Below are 19,168 nucleotides of genomic sequence, written 5' to 3'. Positions count from 1 at the left end.
ATTATATCATATTTGATAAATTAAAAAAACTGAAACTAATAATAACAAAGCTTTTAAGATAAACATTAAAAACTACTGTCAGACGACAGTTTAACGTTAATAAACTGTCTCTAAATCTAAATATTACAACATTTGGAAACTGAAAAGAAATTCATTCAAATCTATGATTTAAAATTAAAAGAATTATTGCAGGAAAAATCTCAACATGGTGACAAATATGATTATAAAAATTCAATATACTTTATAATATAAGAGTCGAAATTTCATTTGTAATTTCTCTGTGGCAGTATTTTATTTTGATATAATATTTTTATATGATATGATATATATACACATTTGGGTTTTGTGCTAGTAAAAAGTAAAACGCTGTCATGTTTGCACACGATACACGTTTATTTTGCTGTATTCAAAGGCAGCTGGAGCAGAAACGTTTGGTGTGACGATAAGAAATAATCTTTAAACTTTCATGAAAACAAAATTGGTTCGATTATTTATATTTAACATCTGTGATTTAAAAAAGTGCAAAGTGTTCAAGTGTCACGAGTGATCATAAATTAACAAATAAATATGTTGAAAGGAAAAAAGTAACGTTGTGAGATCCGAGCCATCACAATGAGAATAATTTAGATATAATGTGTCTTTGGTTTGTTGGAATATTTCACTTTAATTTCATGGGACAAAAAGCATGTAGATGATGGAAGCTCTGAAAGTAACAACAACAACAATAACAATAATAATAATAATAAAATGGATTATTCCTAAAAATGCAAGTCTAAAAACCTGAACTCGAAGTCACCAAGATCCCATAATTTCCTTGTACATGAACAGTGGCAATAAAGTGCTATTCTATTCTATTCTATTCTATTCTATTCTATTCTATTCTATTCTGACGTTTGGGATCCTGTCCTGTTCAATCAGTCACTGTGTGTTATACTTGTATAACTATGCATGTGACAAATAAAAAACCTTGAACCTGTCCTTTGGTGCACAGACGTGACCCTTGACCCAAACAGCAGACTCGTTGCTGTGTGTGTATGACCTGCAGGACTGTTAGATGTCCGTTTGAGATGATTTGTATGTCACTGATTGCCAAAACTAAACTTTTTTAAATGCTGCTTGTCTAACAGCTTTAACTGCTACGTACAGCCTGAGTGGGCATTACACAGCTGGGACTAGTTTCACAGATGAGAGCTGTAGAAGGATACGGGCTTAAACATCACTGGGATTAGCAAACAAAGGTCAAAGGTCAGTCCCATGTTATACTGCAGATGCTCTCTGTTTAAATGATTCTGTCTAAATGAAGGGAACGATGATCTCAGTGACACATCTTTGGTTTCGCCTGAACTTCAATCACACGGCTGACGAGCTGCTTGATCCTCGTGATGGAGGAGCAGCGGTCACCACTTTCATCCTCGCCTGGTCAAAGATGTCGGGCACTCAGAGTTGGAGGGGATAAAATATGAATGTAGCATCTTAGATGTTTCAGACAGAGTGGACTGAGCCTCGGTTCAGTTTTACTGAGATGTTCCAAAGGAGAGTCGCTGACAGCTGCCGTTTCTTTGGTTTAAATAAAGTTCAATAACCTGTTTTCACTTCGCAGGGTTTCATAGGAGTGGATATCGCTGCGGTAGATATTTCATTGTGAACAAAGCTCTTAAAATGTGGATTTCTGTTTCTGTCAGATATAAAACGAGCGATAGAGGAGCAGAGAGCCGCGAGAAAAGCCAACTCGAGTGTGACAGTCTGGGATTTGTGCAGTAGCGTGTGTGCGCTGTGTGTGTTTGTGTTGGGGGAGTGAAGGTCACCCTGAATGGTGTATGTGTGCATGTGTGTGTGTGTGCAGATACCTTTGGAGCGTGTGCGATGGCGCTTATCATCTGCATCCACCTCCATCTGCAGAGAGGCACAAACAAGCTGTTAAACACACAACAGACACGTCGCAAAATTAGCTTTCATTTGGATCCATGTTCGCTCAGGTGCTCGGGACTTTTCTGCAGCTTGTCAAACATTTCAATTCACACCCGACATTGGAAAGAACATTTCACGAGACGACTGACGGCAGCGTTTGTGTAAATGATTAAAATCCTTCAGTAAGATTTGAGTTGTCGCCCTGCACTGGTAACAGAGACCTAAAAACCTCATGAAAGCAAACAGCCAAACCCACGGGTGTAACGCCAATGCTGTGCTTCGCTTTTCCTCAGAAACTCTTTGGGAACCGTATTAATTTCCAAAGTCTGACCACAACAGATGTGGTCACACAGACTTTTTTTTTTTTGTATCGAAAAAATATCGAACCGTGACACCAAAGTGTCGAACCGAACCGAACCGTGAATTTTGTGTATCGTTGCACCCCTAATAAACATGTGACTGTTCAATCAGTCATGTTACAGATTTATTGACCTCATCAAACACAGATGGCTCTTCATTTACTGGGATAAATATTCCACCTTACTTTCACATGGAGCCCTGCTGTGGGGCTGAAGAACAGTATTTCCTGGTCACACAGCTGTCCTGAAGGAGGAAGCACTTTGTGTATCAGGGCAGTTTAACATGAGGACTCCCATCATTGCTGGAGCCCCTGGTGGGCGTTAGAGGAACTGTAGGTTTTATTTCTTTATTTTGGCCGGCCTCTCCCTCAAAGATGGGTGAGGAGTTCATCCATCCAGGAGGGGCTCAGAAAGCTGACGAATTAGCGCTTCTGTCAGGACAGAATATTTTACTTGGATCACTGAAACCAATATCAAAACACTGAGCTGCACAATAAAAGCACTTCCTGTCCGCACCATTAGAAGCTCCTCCTGCTGATTTGAAGTGATTGTTGGGAATCATCTAACTATTAACATGAGCCATGCGAGCACACAGCCAGCACACGAAGGAACAAAGACTTTTACGTCTCCATGAAAGGCGCAGATACTGCAGCATCCGTCCTGGAAGAGCTGACATGAGGTATAAAAACCCACAAGGTGACTTTTCATCCAGTCTGAGGTGGATTACACATGTTGGAGCGATAGCATCGCCGCTGCTCGTTGTTCCAGAGAAGCTTTGATAAAACAGGAGAGCACTGGGCATTTTAGTCTCATTTTAATCTCCCGCTCTCACACACACCAACAACACACGCTCAGCCGGTCCCTCCTTACTGCACTAATAAGATTTACGAGGTATCCTCGCTTTTCATCATTTTATTTTTCTCCCGTCGAAACATTTATGGGCGTTCGTAAAGAAACACACCATTAGAGCTGAGGGGCTCTACAGTAAAGTAAGTGTGGTGTTAATAAATCACGTTTAATAAAAAGAGACATCCAAACAGGGCCTCCGTCACAGCCCAAACCTGCCAGGCAGGCATGAATATTTAGGGACATCTGGAAATAAAGCAGGGACGCTCCGAGGTGTTGGGATTTATGACGGCTCGTTGAGAGGATAAACCTGCCTCAGAGGGATGTGCAGGTCTGACATACATGAGCCCCAGCGGTATCATGGGTGGGACAAACATTGCTGCGTGGCCACAAGAATTTGATTTAGTTTGAAACTTTGGACTTTGGATTATTCTTCACGGTTTTCGCTTCACTTCATCAGCGGAGATGAAGCAGGATGTTAGTCCGACATACGTCAGCACGTGCGGTTCAGTCGGGAGGCCCTGCAACATAAAGCACCTTTAAAAATGTCTCCAAATCTCTCAGCTGCCTCCAACATCCTGTGAACTGATTTGTAAGCGACGGCTGGCCTTTCCATGCGTGCAGAGGAGATATGAGCTGTGGACTACAGTGTGAGCCCGGCTTGTTTAAATGCACACACATGCATACTAACAGAGCCTATCTGACGCTGTCAGACTTTCTCTGAGGGTTTGAAGCGAGGCCCGAGTCGCTGCCGAACACGAGCGGATCTGGGAAGCCTCGTCGTTTACTTCCCTCGAGCTTCCTCAGGAGACTTGGACCTGGGAAGCGCGCACGCCTCTGCAGCTCGCCATATGTTGGCGAGTCATGCGTATTCCGTCTGGCATTTTCTCTCTCTTAGCACCCCATGGGAAAATGTCACGGCTGTAATGAAGGTTAGCCTGCTTATTGAGGATTAGTTGGAGGCCCACTCCTTCTCTGTCTGTGTCTCAATTAGAGCTGGGATCAATGGCATTAAAGGCCCAGATGAATGACCTCTGAGTCACGCTGATCCCTGCTCCAAAAGTTCACACTGCTTAGTTAAGAAAACACCTCGAACAATGAGAAAACTCTGCATGTGTGATTATTTCTGCACAGCAAGCAGATTTAACCCAACTAACTGATTGTGTGTCAAAATGAAAGCTGTCCACTGAACTTTCGGTAAATGTTTAAGTTAATGAATTTTCCTTTTTTTTTTTCATAAACTCATCGTTCATCGTTTTCAAAGTAAGAACTGTGATTCAAAGCAGGACACGAGGGGATGGCAGCTGGAGACAGTAACCAACAAACGTTTGATCCTGTTGTCGTTGAAGCAGTTTGGTGCTTTAACACATCCATGAAACAGGAATAAGACTCTCAGTCATCAGTGTGTGACTGGATGAAGAGGAAACAAATCTGTTGCCGTCTACATCCACAGAAACTCACATCAACTGTTTCCAATCAGACTCCAGAAGCTCACAGGCCTGAAACGCGCAGCAACTTTGCTTCTATATAAGAACAAAACCAGAATATAGTTGCTGACGACCTGTCTGTGATTATTAATGAGGCCGTGAAAAACCTCCATCAGTCAGACTGAGACTGTTTGCAGACAGGTTGCATCCCAGCAGGTGACCTTGGCCAAGGTTGCTCAGATACTTGCAATCAGTCCCTGGCATCGCCGGGGAACCGCATGTCCTGTTTGGAAGAAGGTTAGTGCTCCCCCCGGACCCCCACAGTTTGTACGCTTCATCCATTACAAAATAATAAAACAATATGTTAAATCTAAAATATGAGTAACCTGCAGAGTTACCCAGTCATGGTATGCACTGTGTTTGGTGACGTTTGCATCAAAACATCAAAACTAAAATGATATTTTTCAAAAACAAAGTTATTACAGGCCATTAAAGTTTAACAGCAAAGATCAGAGTTTTTTATTTTTCTACACTGACAACAATAAACGGCTTCATCAGCTTTCACAGGCTCAACAGTAATCCTTCCTGCTAAAATTACAGGAATTATTATAAAAGTTTCAGCAGAATTTAGTCTGAAGTTGGACAACAGCCACAAATGTTTGTTGGCCAGTTAAAAAAACAGAAACACAAAATCTCAGCTTGAACATTAATGTTGCAGTCAGCCAATCACGTTTCAGACTGGTGTAGGACTCAGTGGCGCCTAGATGAACCCTCTGATGAGCGCCGCGTGTTCGTGCAAACATGACAAACACGTGTTCAGCAGTGCTGCGAGGCACAGCTCAGACTATCACTGTTTTTTTATTCTCCGGGATCTTTATGACGTCACAGAGCTGGCCCTTACATGGTCATCCCAGGCACAGAAGCCACACCTACCTTCTGTTTATTTGTCACAGAGTGCCAATCAGAATAAAATGCTTTAAAGGGGGAGGAGCTAAAGCAGTTTCAGACAGAGGATGAGGTGAGGCGGTTAAAGAAGGATTATTACGAGGAGAGAATCATGCAAAGCTGCTCACTGATGAAACCACAGAGCTGGAAGCAGCAGAATGAGTCCAGTTCAGAGAGGCTGAGAGTTTTGATGCACAACCTTAATGTTAATGAAGCTAACGGAGTAATTCACTCTTCATTTCACGCATGACGTCCTCGTGGGTTTGTTTGGTAGAATCCAAACCGAGCACAATCCTTTTAGCGCGTCCTTATTCGGAAGTTCTTCACGTGTTTTCTGATTTGCATCCATGAATATTAGCCTGGGCTGCACAAACACACGAAGCCAGGTCATGAACGGGAGCGAGACTCTTAATTCAGCTCACATATAGGAAACAGCAGCAGCACTGATCAGAGTCGAGATCAATGCCAAAATAAAATGCATCAAAAAATGTAAAAAAGGTTTCAGGGAGGAGAAACGGGGTTAGCATTGGAATATGCACAGAGACACAGAACAAGCATTTTGTATGTGTGTGTTTACGATTTAGGTGGTGATGGGGAGGGGGGGGAGGGGGTGGGGCTCAGACATCTGTCACAACAGTTCACATCGTCATTGCTTCCCTTTGTTTTACCCTTGAAGTTTTGGGAGAATGCGTTTCAGGCATATGGCGCCCAACCCCACCCTCACACACATACACACATTGATATTCTGTGCAGCGTAGCAGCAGGGGGGAGCCACCAAAACCGTGCTGGCATTATCGAATTTCACTGCAAATAGGTATTTACGCCGTGCATCATCCAGTGGCAGTAAACACGTGTGCCAAACCGACGCTAAGTGCATCTGAATTAGTGTGAAGGGCCGCCGAGATAGCATCTGAGTGGGCGTTCGGCGTGTGTGTGTGTGTGTGTGTGTGTGTGTGTGAGGCTGAAATCTGGGGAGTGATTCCTAACTAGGAATGAAAATGGTTTTGGTGGGTGACAGCAGCTGTGCAGGGCGCTGAAATGCTGCGATCGCAATAGAATAAAACAATTTATGAGCTGGTCCGCCGATGACAGCGCGCTGTAACGGTATGGATGTGAAACTAACCTGATTTCTTTAACGCCTAAGCGGGTCTCGTGTTTTATCCTTCATAAAACTCTGATTTTATTCAGCCTCGCCATCCGGGACGCTTGGAAAACATTCCATCTTTGAGCCTCGCGTTTGATCGTTACTAAACATAAAAGCAGCTGTAAACATCTGGGCTTCTATAGTCACCTGACCCTACACCACAGTTCAGACTTAGCCATAAAGGATGGACACGCCACCAGGACATGTTTGTGCGATCTTTCCGCTGCTTTGGTGGAGCCAGAGGTGACCACATCTATGCAACAGGGTGCAGCTATAAGCTAACACTAGCACTAAAATGTACCTGTGCAGTTCTTTCTACTGTCCTGCAGGGGGCGACTCCTCTGGCTGACTGTATGGAAAATAAGCTTCCTGCTCACTTTCCTGATGACTTCATGGTCTCAGGTGCTTTCCCAGGAAGCAGGACAGGATTCAGAGCAGGGGATCGATAAGCTGATAAATTAAAATAAAAAAATCTGGTTCCTAAATGTTTGGCTGAAGCTTTTATTGGACGGATCGCTGAATCTGCTTTTTATATCCAGGCAGCGATCGAAGCTGAAGCTCCAGAACCTGCAGTTTGGTTTTGCCAACACATTTTTGTGTGAGCAAATAAATAAATCAGAAATCAGTACAAAGAGTCATAAAAGCTCATTGTTGCCATGATTTCAGGAGGAAAACCAACATGAATGGCAATGATCCTGCAGACGCGCTGTACCTGAAGCGTTGTGGGCGTGACACAGCTCGTTGGCCCCGACCTCTGCTTCCAGCGTGACCTTCTGACGTTCGGCGAGGGAGGAGCGGCTCACCACGTCTCCTCCAAACTCATTTTCTGCACAGAGGGAGGAAGGAGAACACGCATCATTAAAATCATTCCCAGAACAATCACATTCACACACAGAGCCGTGACAGGATCTGAAATTTCCTCTCCTCCTTTGACTCCGGGCTCATGAATAGTCATATAGCGTCAGCTATGCGGCGCACGCCAAAGCCAACGCTGATTTCCGCCATAACGACGGCCGCTTGTCGTGTGCGATAGGCTTGGCAACATGGGGTAATTAGCTAGATCTATCATCTGCTGCAGGAAGTGGGGACAAATATAGCTAATGATCCGTGCCTGCCTCCATGATTTCTCTCCTCAGCTCTCCATCCTCTGCTGAGCGCGAGGAAGAGGAGGCAGAGACTTCCCGCTCTGTCCCCGCTCTGTCGATGGAAAAAAAATGACCCGAGATGGAGAAAGGGAAGAAGACGGAAGAGACGGAGGTGTGAGAGAACATGTCAACCCTCCCTCTGCCTGTCAATGCTCCTCCATCCGCTGCAGCTAATTGAGAAAACGTATGGAACGAGAACAGATGAGGTGTCGATGGTGTATAGAGTGAAGGCCCCCATAGGGAGTGCAGCAGACGGCCGTAACACACACACACACACACACACACACACACACACACACACACACACACACACACACACACGCTGAAAGCAGAGTGAATCCAAACAATAGCTGCTCCCTGAGGACTAACACCCGTACACTGAGTGTGTCTGCGTTATGTAAAAGGAGTGCTGGTGCTTAAGCGGACTTTACTTTGAACCAGCAGGGGGTCTCTTTCTACCCCCCATCCACACACACACACACACGCACACACACACACACCTCTGCTTTCCATTTTCTTTGCAGCGTTTCTTCTTTGTAGTTTGAATGGTGCGTGCGGAGGCAGCGTGGGTGGGGGCTGTAAGGGGATCGCACAAACAACTTTGAAAGTGGCTATTAACAGGAAACCCTAATGTGAAACAATGGGACACTCAAACTATATTTTCACTTCACGAGCGCGGCCCCGCTGCCTTTGTTTCATGAAAAAAAAAAACGCGTCAGAGGCTGCCGGTTCGTATTTGATTACAGCCTCCGGGGCATTTCATTCAGAAAACGTGGGAATAAAACAAAGTCGGAGCGAATTCGGACGTGGGTGGCTGCGAGAAATGTAAAACCTGCAGATAAAACAGCAGCTCGAGAGGTAAAAGAATCAATCGTGCCGTTTGCTTCCTGTTTCTGAGCACCTTTTTAGGCGAACGCTCGTCTGTCTGTCGGACGACTGTGCAAAAATGTTTTCATCTAAGAAAAGTAGCATCCAGTGAAAATGTAGAAAAAGTTCAAATGTTTAACTGTAAATTAAAGGGTGTTCTCAGTGATGGACTGAAGACGCCAAAAATGGAGGTGACTTGAGCCCAGAGAAGGTCTGAGATGATCCAACCACAGCACGAGGTCGTTAATCTGCTGCTGCACAGTTTGGAGTAAATCTACAGCGTCAGGTTTGAAAAAGCTGCACAGAAACATCAGTAATAATCAGGTCTCACCCAAAGTTTCCATTTCTGTTTAAACATTCTGATATTATCTTCACATCATCATTCAAAAGTTTCATGTTTTATTATTTTTTACCTGTTTAGCATCTTTCTGTTAAACGGGTTTGGAAAAATTCATCTGTGTTCATCTTTACTTGCAATAATATCAATAACTACAGCAGGTTAGCTCCTGTATTTGAGTTCAGCAGCAGTCACAGGACAGAGTAAACTAGAGGTGGGAATCACCATACATCCCACGATACGATATTATCACAATACTTAACGCGCGATACGATATTATTCCAATTTTTTAAAATATTTTGCGATATTCAGATTCTGTACATAAAGGTAAACTTCATCAATATTCATTTTATCTAATATCAAAGTCTCGCACTCAGTCTTTCTCTCATTTCAGCCAGTTTTATTGGTGACAAACTGAACGGTTTGTATTACAGTCTAGTCCAACTTAACTGAATGCAACCATCTGGTACAATTATAGCTTTCTAAACTATGCAATTTATGAAAACTACGCAGCCCATTCAGCAACTGAAGAATTTGAAAGTAAATTAAAACAAAATATAATTTTACATTAAACAAAAAAGTTAATTAACTTAATTAAAATAAAACATGTCTTAAATTAAAATAAGTAAACTGTCATGTTTATCGCTGCCAAAAAACAGTTAAACACAATTGGACAGTGAAGGAATGTCAGGATTCTTGCTCAGAAAAAGGATCAACATGCTCTGAAGTCAGAGCACAAAAACCTTTTTGTAACAAAATATCAATTTCTGCTGTCCCTGTATCGATACATTATTAGCAAACAAAATATCACGATACTACACAGTACACAGTATCCACCCCTAGAGTAAACCTCTGGAGTCAAACATCTGGAGAGGGCAGCAAATAACCAACATCCACACAGCCAGCACCATGCAAAACATTTATCAAGGTCTAAACCATGAAGAAAAAACTGTAGTTTTCTTGTAATTCACTCCACAGGAAGTCATGAGACTGGTTCAGTCGCTCTGTTGGCTAGCAAGTTTGGTCAAGAAGTTGGACCTTGGCTCAACTTCCTGGAATGTTTACCAATGAGCTTTGGTGACATACGTCCATAAATAGATACTGGGAAAGATTCTCAGAGTCCTCAAGCAAACATCACAAACTAACCCAGATCCAGATCCTGCAGGATCCAGCTCAGACACAGACACCTGCTAATCACTGCTCAGTAACATCCACATAAAATCCCAGAACTTATCTTAATCTCACAGCAGCCAAGTTATTTTCAGATGATGTCATTAAAAATGGTCCCAAATGCTCCAACAGCACAAACAGTTAGCAGGCAGCTAGCTGCTACAGCCGCCTGTGTCACCATCCACCTGTCAGTCAAAGAGGCCACGCCCCCAATAATGCAAGCTTTACATTTTAATAAAATGTAAACAGGCACCAAAAGCAGTTTCTGTATCAGGCTGTAAACATGTTTAGTTTAACATGGGAGTCTGTGGGCACGGACTGGCTGGTGGAGCCTCCGGTGGACGTCAGAGGAACTGCAGGTAGTTTCATCGAGCTTAACGTGAGTAATCAGCACAAGTTTTATGTAGCGTCTCCTAACTAAGGACAAATTCATCAAGTTTTGCGAATGATTTCAAGTAAATTTCTCCTCCTTTTACCCCATTAAATACCCAAAAACACACACACACTCCTGGGTCTTTATAATCAGAGTGCAAGTGATGGGTCTGTCCTCTGATCAAGGTCTTCATGTGGAGGCTGATGACAAATCACAGCTCTGTGACTCCTCATCAGCACGAAGCGTGTGCGTGTGAGAAAAGAAGACCGAAAAAGGTGTGTATCTGCAGCAGAAAGCGATGCAGCGTGGCTGTTGGTGGTGTCGATGTTGTTCCGGTCATGCAGTCAGTTTGCTAATCTGCACGTTTCAGCACAAGGACAGCGACAGGCAGCAAAGCGGAGGAGGAATCGGCCTTCAGCTCGAATGGGAACACACACACACACACACACACACACACACACACACACACACACACACTCTTACACAGTCGCACACTGGGATGTGCACACAGCTATTCTTGTTCCCCTCCTTTGTTACAAAGGAAGAATATATGACCGAGGACTGTTAGACTGTGTGTGTGTGTGTGTGTGTGTGTGTGTGTGTGTGTGTGTGTATTCCTAAGAGAAAAAGAAGAGACCATGCCTGCCCTTTTCTGGGCTTCTCTATCTATCAAAGCCACAGTACACACTGTAAATAGGCTGGAAGACTGGCTGCACACGCACACACACACACTCACTCACTCACTGTAATGATACCCTGTTGTATGGTGATGTACACTGCAGTATGGGAAATGGGCTGTGACACAAACTACACACATCACACCCAAAGAAATCACACCAGTCACACAGAAACACACACACATATAAGCACATATTACAGCAGAGACACATGCTTTATTCATGTGATGTGTAAGCAAGCACGCGCACGCACGCACACACACACACACGCACACACACACACACACACACACACACACACACACACACACAGCCTCTGAGAGCGACTGGGGCTGCCTGACCTACATTCTCGATATGTATACAGGCTGAGAGGAGATGAAATCTCTCTCTGTTTCTTCCTCTATGTTCTGTATCCTCTATTCTCCTCACTGCCTCGGACACACACACACACACACACGCACAGAGGAGATGAAGAAGGACTCAGGCTGCAGATGCATCCTCAGCCATGTGTGTCCTGATTCTTCATCTTTGCTGCTTTAGATAACAGAAGCTCTGCTCCTCAGAGTCACAGGTAAGACCGTCTCCTGTTGGTCACACGTCCCGCGGTGGGTGATGGAGGATCTGACGCTGCTTTTTATCACCATGATATGAAGAAATGTTCCAAAATTATGAGTCAAAAACAGAGATAATCTTTATTAAACACAATAAGTTATTTACATCTCTGCAGTTTCTTTGAAGAAATGATGCTACTGAGCTGCACGTGTCTTTGAGTCTGAGTTTATATTTTCAATAACTTTACAATATTTTTGTCTTTTGCCTTCTTGTTCTTGTTTTTTATTTTATATTCTTCTTGTCTTGTCAATGAGGGAAAATAAAGGATATTTCTACTCTACTCTACTCTAACTTATTCCCTCATATGTGTCCATTTCAGTAGGCTTTATGCCATGAAGGATGAGGACAGTTACCTGCCTTCATTTTAGATGTAAGCTCACCGCTGTATGTTTAGCTAATCGACTCCATCAGTCTAACTGTTTCTGTCTCTGCATTTATTCTTTTACCGAACTGTCGTAGCTGCTGTGACCGGGCGTCCAGCTCGGTCACAGAGAGACGATTTATCTCTTTGTATAGTTTCTAATAATGAACTCAGTAATCGCTGTGAGCCCAAAGCTCAGGCAGCAGCCTGCTCTAAACACTCAGTTTATCACCGTGTTTTCTATTCTTGGAGCTCTGTGATGTCACTGAGACTTACAAACCCCACCCACCTGCTGTTCAGAGCCACTGTAGGACAGCCAATCCAAAAGAAGCTGGCTTAAAGGTGGAGGAGCTACACGGGCTTGTTTCATACAGAATGAAGGGAGCGGCTATGAAATAAAGAAGGCTTATTATGAACTGTGACTCATGCAAAGCCTTTCTAAAAGAGTGTCACCATACAAATGTGAAGCTAGAAAACAGATCACCCCTTAGTCATTACTGCAGAAGGCAAACCGCAGCGTGTCTCTAACCTGCAGGTTAAACGCACATGTAACACACAAATGAAAACAATGTAGAATTTTATGTCTCACAAGTGAAAATAAGAGCCTTTAAAACATTTTATGACCTGCCTTTTAAAAAAAATCTAATTCAATACTTTATGAGGATCCACAGGAATAAAATATTTACATCCCCCCAAAAGCAGCGCAGACACGAGCTTCTTCAGAGAAAGGTGAGACAGGGGACGACGGCGTGCAGGCAGAGGGCGAGATAACTCGGTGATGAGAAGTGGAATTAACGTATGCCTGCGTACAAATATGTGTTTATTGGAGATGGGATCGGTCTGATAATGAAGCCAGCTGGCGCCTTTTCTCTTCTTCACGCCACTCGCTGGAAATCAATGGACCGCAAACACACGGGGATAAAACCAGCAGCACGCATCTCCTCTCTGAAAGGCACCCGAACCTTCTAACGCCACGTCGGCGCCGTTTGCTCATGCGGCTGTGCAGAGAGCAGATCCACCTCCGGAGCGTCTGCAGGAGCTCCCCCTCCCTCCCCTCATGCCCCGACAGCACAGAGGTTAGTAATTCAAAAGGTTCTCGGTGTAAAAAAAGACCTGATCCACTATATCCCCAAACTAAACCACCCAAACCCTCTAAATCCAGCGAGGCATTACACTGACCACACTGTCAAAACATTGATACAGCACAAACCAACAAATCCTGCGACCCTGCATCCAGCCTGCTTTAATATTACAGCGTTTCCCCAACAAATCCTGCTGCAGGTGAAGAGCAAGGACGACACGTTACACGTCTCAAACTTTTTCATCACACCTTCTCATATCCAGTCACCCCACGGAAAATCAACCAATCAGCTGATTGTTGCTATGCGATATTTAACCTTCAAAATGTGAATATTTTCAGAGACCCTCCGAGTACACAGAGGTGGGAAAAGCTGGTCAAAGTCCATGAAAACAGGCGAGCAATCAAACAGAGCAGACCCGTGTTTCTCCAAACGAGCTCTGAAAACTGTCGTTTACTGAGCAGCACCACTTCACTATTTCATCCAGCAATGGGGGTGTGGCCTGGCCTGACAGCCAATGAAATCTGCCCTCTTATTGATTGTATGACTTTATGAGTCTTTATCGTCACTAAAGCACAAAGATTCAGTTCAAGTTACAAACTCATAGAAAATAAAAAAGATGACATTTTCATGTGTTGCATCACATTTTTGGTTTTTGGGGGAATTTTGAGCCGTTGTCACTGAGAACCACAGAAATCCACTCAAGTCTGTGGAAACACATTTAAGCTTAAAAGCTCTAAAGCCAAACTCACATTTCTGATTATTCAATGGAGAAAACTTAAAGAAGTGCCTTCTGGGTAAACTCTCGGGGTTCGGATCACCACGTGGGCTCGGAGCAGAAGTGCATTCTGGGTAAACTCTCGGGGTTCGGATCACCACGTGGGCTCGGAGCAGTGGTACCGGGATCATCTTTAAACATGTTTTTCATCCCTGAGAGTTTTTCGTTGCACGGGACAATAACGGCCTCGCGAACTGTGAGGGCCCGAAGCTGAAACTGTTCATTTTATATTCACGTGAAAGTAAAATTCTGCTTCATCGGATACACCGAAAAAATTAAAACAGCATCACGCAGCATATTCGTTTACATATGAATGCCTTTTTAAAGCTGACTCGCCTCCCCCCGCCGCCCCTCTCCTCTCTAATCTTATTGAGGCTGCGGGCCTCTCACACCGGGCGCACAGGCAGAGAAAACAGACACACCTGCATCAAATCAGCACATCTCTGATTGGAGCTGTTGGCTGATCTCCTGCTACAACAGCTAGAAAATGAATCTGCCTGTTGGTCTGAATCTCTCCCACAAAATATCTTTGGACTCAGCGGTGCCGTCGGAGACTCCGAGGTTCAAGGGTGAGAGGGGCTGTCAGGCAGTGAAGTGGACCGGCTCTTTATGACTTCCCTGCACCTATCAAAGAGGAAGAGCACACCAAGGTAAAAGCAGTTTTCTGACCCACTTTTCTCTTCAAGGACGCCAGAGATGGAACTGACCGCGCGCCTGACCTGCCGAGGCTTCGCAAACACAGGCGGCGAGCCGCGCTGTGTCCACGCCAGCAGTCTGGGAGGAAAATAAAGCAACGCGGCAACGCGGCAACACGCACGCCGTGCTCGTTATTAGCTGCACCCCTCCTAAAAAGACACAAATGCACACACGCAGCTAAAAGTGCACTCCTCCATCCTCCTTCTTTGGGGAGGCGCCTCCCCTGTAAGCTCGCAGAGTGGGGGAAATAACATCGGGCGAACAGCCGCCGCAATTACCCACAGTGGGGTAATCACCAGCACAATGCAATATGGGCTGGCTGCCTGGGAGAGAGAGCGAAATACTCAGGTGAGGAAAGAAGCCAGACAGCAATCAGAGTGAGAGAGGGAGAGAGAGAGGAGAGCAAAGGGCCATTCCTTTAATTTCCAAGGGAGAGCCAGGGCCTTAATTACTTGATGAGTCTCCTCTCTTTCTCTTCTTCTCTGTGGCTGTTAGAAAAAAGCAGAGAGGGAGCGCGTATAGCGGCCTATTATGGGACTGGGAAGACTCCAATCACCTCTCAGCACAGACAGCGAGCGGCGAGAACAACATAGCAGTGATGGAGGGGAGAGAGGGAGAGGTGATTTACGCCTTTAGAAGTGTTAACACCATCTCTCATCCCCGGCAGCTATAGAACACCAAGGTCGAGGAGGGAGACTTGAAACAGCCGCAGGAAAACAGGAGGCTGAGCGGCGCCTCCGCCTATAGAAAACAGCAGCGTTCACACCGGCGGAGAGGCGGAGACTCTCCCCGCGTCCCCAGGGCTCGACGACGTCTGTTACACCTGCGAAAGCAAAATAATCACAAAGCATTAACGACCCATAACGTCTGCAGACACACGGCTGCCCTCTGATCCAAACCACAGATCAGTCGGCCGTGTGGGGAGCGCTCGGTGCAGGTCGCTAGGTGAAACTGGTGCAATCACGTATTGCATGAAAACCTCATTCGCCAACTAACTGCTGAGAGATTGGGGACAAGTTGATGACTGCAGCTGGTTGTCTTTTCCTGGGTCAAACTAAATCAAAAAGGCCTTAAAGGAAAAATGAAACCGCCCGCACATCACAGGCGGCACGAAGAACAATGGAGCGCTCCCACCCAACGACGAGACGTTGACACGTCCGTGAGCCGCTGTGCATCAGCAGCAACTGCTTGCTAACCCCTCACAAACATTCACTGGTCTTCAAACAGCAAATCCAAATCTGCATTTGACCCCACAGAGCGGCTGGTGGTCCCTGATAGGTCCCAAGGCCCGTGTGATTGGAGCTTAATCAGCAGATTACATTTAGATGTCTGCCTGACTAAAAGCCCAGGCTGCTGTCTCATCCAGCCAGAAACCCAGCTGACATCATTCCTCAAAACACTTCATGATAAACTCCAGATCCATAAACGTTTTTCAGGATGGCTCCATTATCTGGTTCCTCGGTGACACGTTTCACAGTCAGGACGAGCTTTACTCAGACGTGACTCTGAGTACCTTCAGCGTTTCTTTGGCTTTTCCATGCTGCCTTCCTTCTTCTTAATCAGCCAACATGCATGCTGTTATTGGGCTCCATATCAAATTGGATGAAATGCAATCAAAGCCCACTCCCACTTAAGAAGAAGGAACAGGCTCTGGCTGTCTGCAGGCTCCCATCTGATGTGTTCACTGTTAGGTCCCGTGTACAGTTTCTCAGTCATTCTAAGCAGTTTGCAGCCATCGGCCCGGGACACCAGCAGGTCCAAACGTCCAGGTGTGATGTCTCTTCTTAAGGCTCAGTGACTTACAGTGGTTTGTCTCAGACTTAAGAACTACACGTTATCACTAATGTTTCAGCCCATTAATTTATGCAGCAGGTGTCCTTGGGCAGTGACTGCAATCTTCATTTATTACATGTGCAGGGTAAAGAAAGGGCTTGACAATAACGGAGCAGCTTTCAGTGCTAAACCTCCAGTTAATGAAAACAAGATGAACACAAAGATCTACATCAGATGATTTACAGTCATAACCGTCAGTCAGTGTCCTAAACAGGCAGTTATATCGCCATGCATCAAGCCACTGGTGCTAAAAGTAGCACATTATTATTCTTTGACTCTGTGGGATTAAAATGTGTTACTTATACATCAAAGCTGTAGTTTAGCATCTATTTAAAGCTCAGTTTTCTGTGATGCTGCCGTACACTTCTACACTGATGACTCTCAAACATACCTGCCTTTATCGGCTACATTATTACAGTATCTGCCTTCAGGAGGTCAAATACTGGATGACAAAGAGTCACATGGCCAGAGGAGACCTCGGCGTCACGCTGGCGTGTTGGTGGCATCGGACACAAATGCATTATTTGGTTACATTTTATGACCAATTATCATTGATTTCCTGCAAACATAACATCTGCTTTTACTTGTAGCGATAAGTTTTCCATGAACGCTCAGCAACACCTGCAGTATAAAGTGTAACGAAGCGTCCCGATCAGTTCATGAAGCGGTGCTGCACATTTGGAGCGTGGCAGCTTTGAGGTTTGTGTCTTCTGTACACTTGAACATTAAATGTGATCCATTTTTATTTAGTAATGTCACATTGTCTACAACAATGGTCCAGATTGATCGATAGGAACATCTTCCTAGCTGCACTTTGTGCTCAGAAATCTGAGCCGCGGTGTCCACCTGTCATTGGAGGCTGAATGCTTGTTTACTGGGACAGTTTATATGATCTTCCCTCAGCACACGGTCACAAAGACCACTGTGAAGACCCCGTTTGCACGATTGTGCAGTGAAATGATTTCTCTGAAGGTTAGCGATCATTTATCTGGTCAGAGGGGAATTTAACCTGAAGCTATGCGAACCCGATGCCGGGCCGACGCTCTCCGGCACGGCTAACGAAGCAGCTCCTTTTGTGTGGCATTTCCAACCTTCGCTGCTTCTCCTCAGTCGTATCGGATCTCCGGAACTGATTGATAAGGACGCGGTGCGAGAGCAGGATGAGCGCGCTCGCCTCAGCGTTGCAGGTATACAAACACGTGGACTAAATCAACGTGTTTGTGCGCGTTTGATTGCACCCTGGTCTCAATGCACTGATGAGCTCTATTGTTCTCTTCTGTTTTTTCCCATCTTCTACCCTCTCTCCATCCTTCCTCTGCCCTCCCACCCCCTGCCTGACTGCCAGCGTCTACCCAGAATACCAATGATGCAGTCTGCAGATAGATAGGGCTGTCTGTCACATGACCCTATATGTCCTGAGGCTTTACCCCAGGATGACAGCAGGCGTAGCGCGTGCACGCACACACTCCCACACAAAGGTACTCCTAGTAAGGCGTGCTGTATCTCAGCACAGGCACCGAAGCATGGCAGCACACACAAAATATTCAGAGCTATACACTCGCTCGGGCAAGCTAATGGGCACACACACACCGAATCACCGCAGGGGAGAGAGGCAGAGAGAGAGCGAGCGGACACCCCGTCACCGTTCACACATGCCGTCTCTCTATCTGCCTCTCTCGCCATCACACACACAGCGCTGCAGGCGAGACAGAAAAACACTGAATATCCCCCCAATTCCATCCATCTCCACCAACACACACACCACACACACACACACACATCCTCCTGTGGGAAGGCACCCCACCCCTGTTTCTCACACAAACACATTCGTCACTGACAAGGCTCTACACAGTCACTGGGTATCCTGTGGCACCAAAAATAGCAGCCCCTAATAGGACGGGATAGAAACGGTCCCCTCGCTCTCTGCTCAAATCAGCTCCGCATTTCCAGTGTGGGATTCGAAGGCATCGGGCTACACGAAGCAGAATTTGTTTCGATTTGAATGAATCACACGGTAATTTAAAAACGGCTCCCCCAAAGCCAGAGAGCATCCTCTGAGGGGGACGGCGGCGGGCTGCGCCCTCCACCCCAAGTCTGCCGGATTCACTGCACGTATAAGACAGCAAGGCCGCTTCATCGCCGTTATTAGTCACTAACACCTGCGAGTGACTCACATGTTTCCTGTTTTTATACACGAGCTGGATGCATTTCCTGTTAGCAGAACCTCTGCCTCCAATTATGTCAAATTTCACTGTTAGATTACATGAAATTACTGCACCTGCTCTTTTTACTGCGTGTTTACTGTAAGACACAAGAAATGCTGTCACGGATTTTTCCATATAAAACTGAGTGCATTCATTTATTTGTTGATTTAACCTCCTAAGACCTGAACTCTTCCACAGCAGCATTTTTAATTTCTCTTTGATATTTGGTCACATTGGGGCCCGATGATACTAATTACTGGCAGACGTGGAGAAAAGCTGCTGTAACATATACTGTAGTTTATACACATATAAGAACTGCACGCTAACATACAGAAACGGAAAAACCTCACAGGATTGTGAATAATTAAGTAGAAATCGCTCATTCAGCAGAGCTGTGACGGTTACTT

At 45.2% G+C, this 19,168-nt stretch overlaps 1 protein-coding gene across 9 annotated transcripts in view; it reads right to left on the bottom strand.

Annotated features, from left to right (window-relative positions):
- The window catches only part of myt1lb (myelin transcription factor 1-like, b), a 105,249-nt gene that overhangs the window by 64,620 nt on the left and 21,461 nt on the right, over window positions 1-19,168 (bottom strand). For 8 of the 9 annotated variants that reach the window (XM_085442390.1, XM_085442389.1, XM_085442393.1 and 5 more), the window contains exons 2-3: window positions 7,342-7,455; window positions 1,848-1,893 (exon numbers count right to left, since the gene is read on the bottom strand). In XM_085442390.1, coding sequence (XP_085298516.1) covers window positions 1,848-1,893 — 46 coding nt within the window. In that variant the 5' untranslated portion in view covers window positions 7,342-7,455. Of the gene's footprint in view, window positions 1-1,847; window positions 1,894-7,341; window positions 7,456-19,168 lie in introns of those variants that run through there. The other variant, XM_085442397.1, reaches the window with a different exon arrangement.

Source organism: Copadichromis virginalis, linkage group LG19, assembly GCF_057382275.1.
Source record: "Copadichromis virginalis isolate Kocher_CV1m ecotype Utaka linkage group LG19, C_Virginalis_male_GT1.1, whole genome shotgun sequence".
NCBI classification, from domain to species: Eukaryota; Metazoa; Chordata; class Actinopteri; order Cichliformes; family Cichlidae; genus Copadichromis; species Copadichromis virginalis.
Note: the sequence above shows the minus strand (reverse complement) of the source record. Positions and strands in the feature narration are given on the sequence as shown.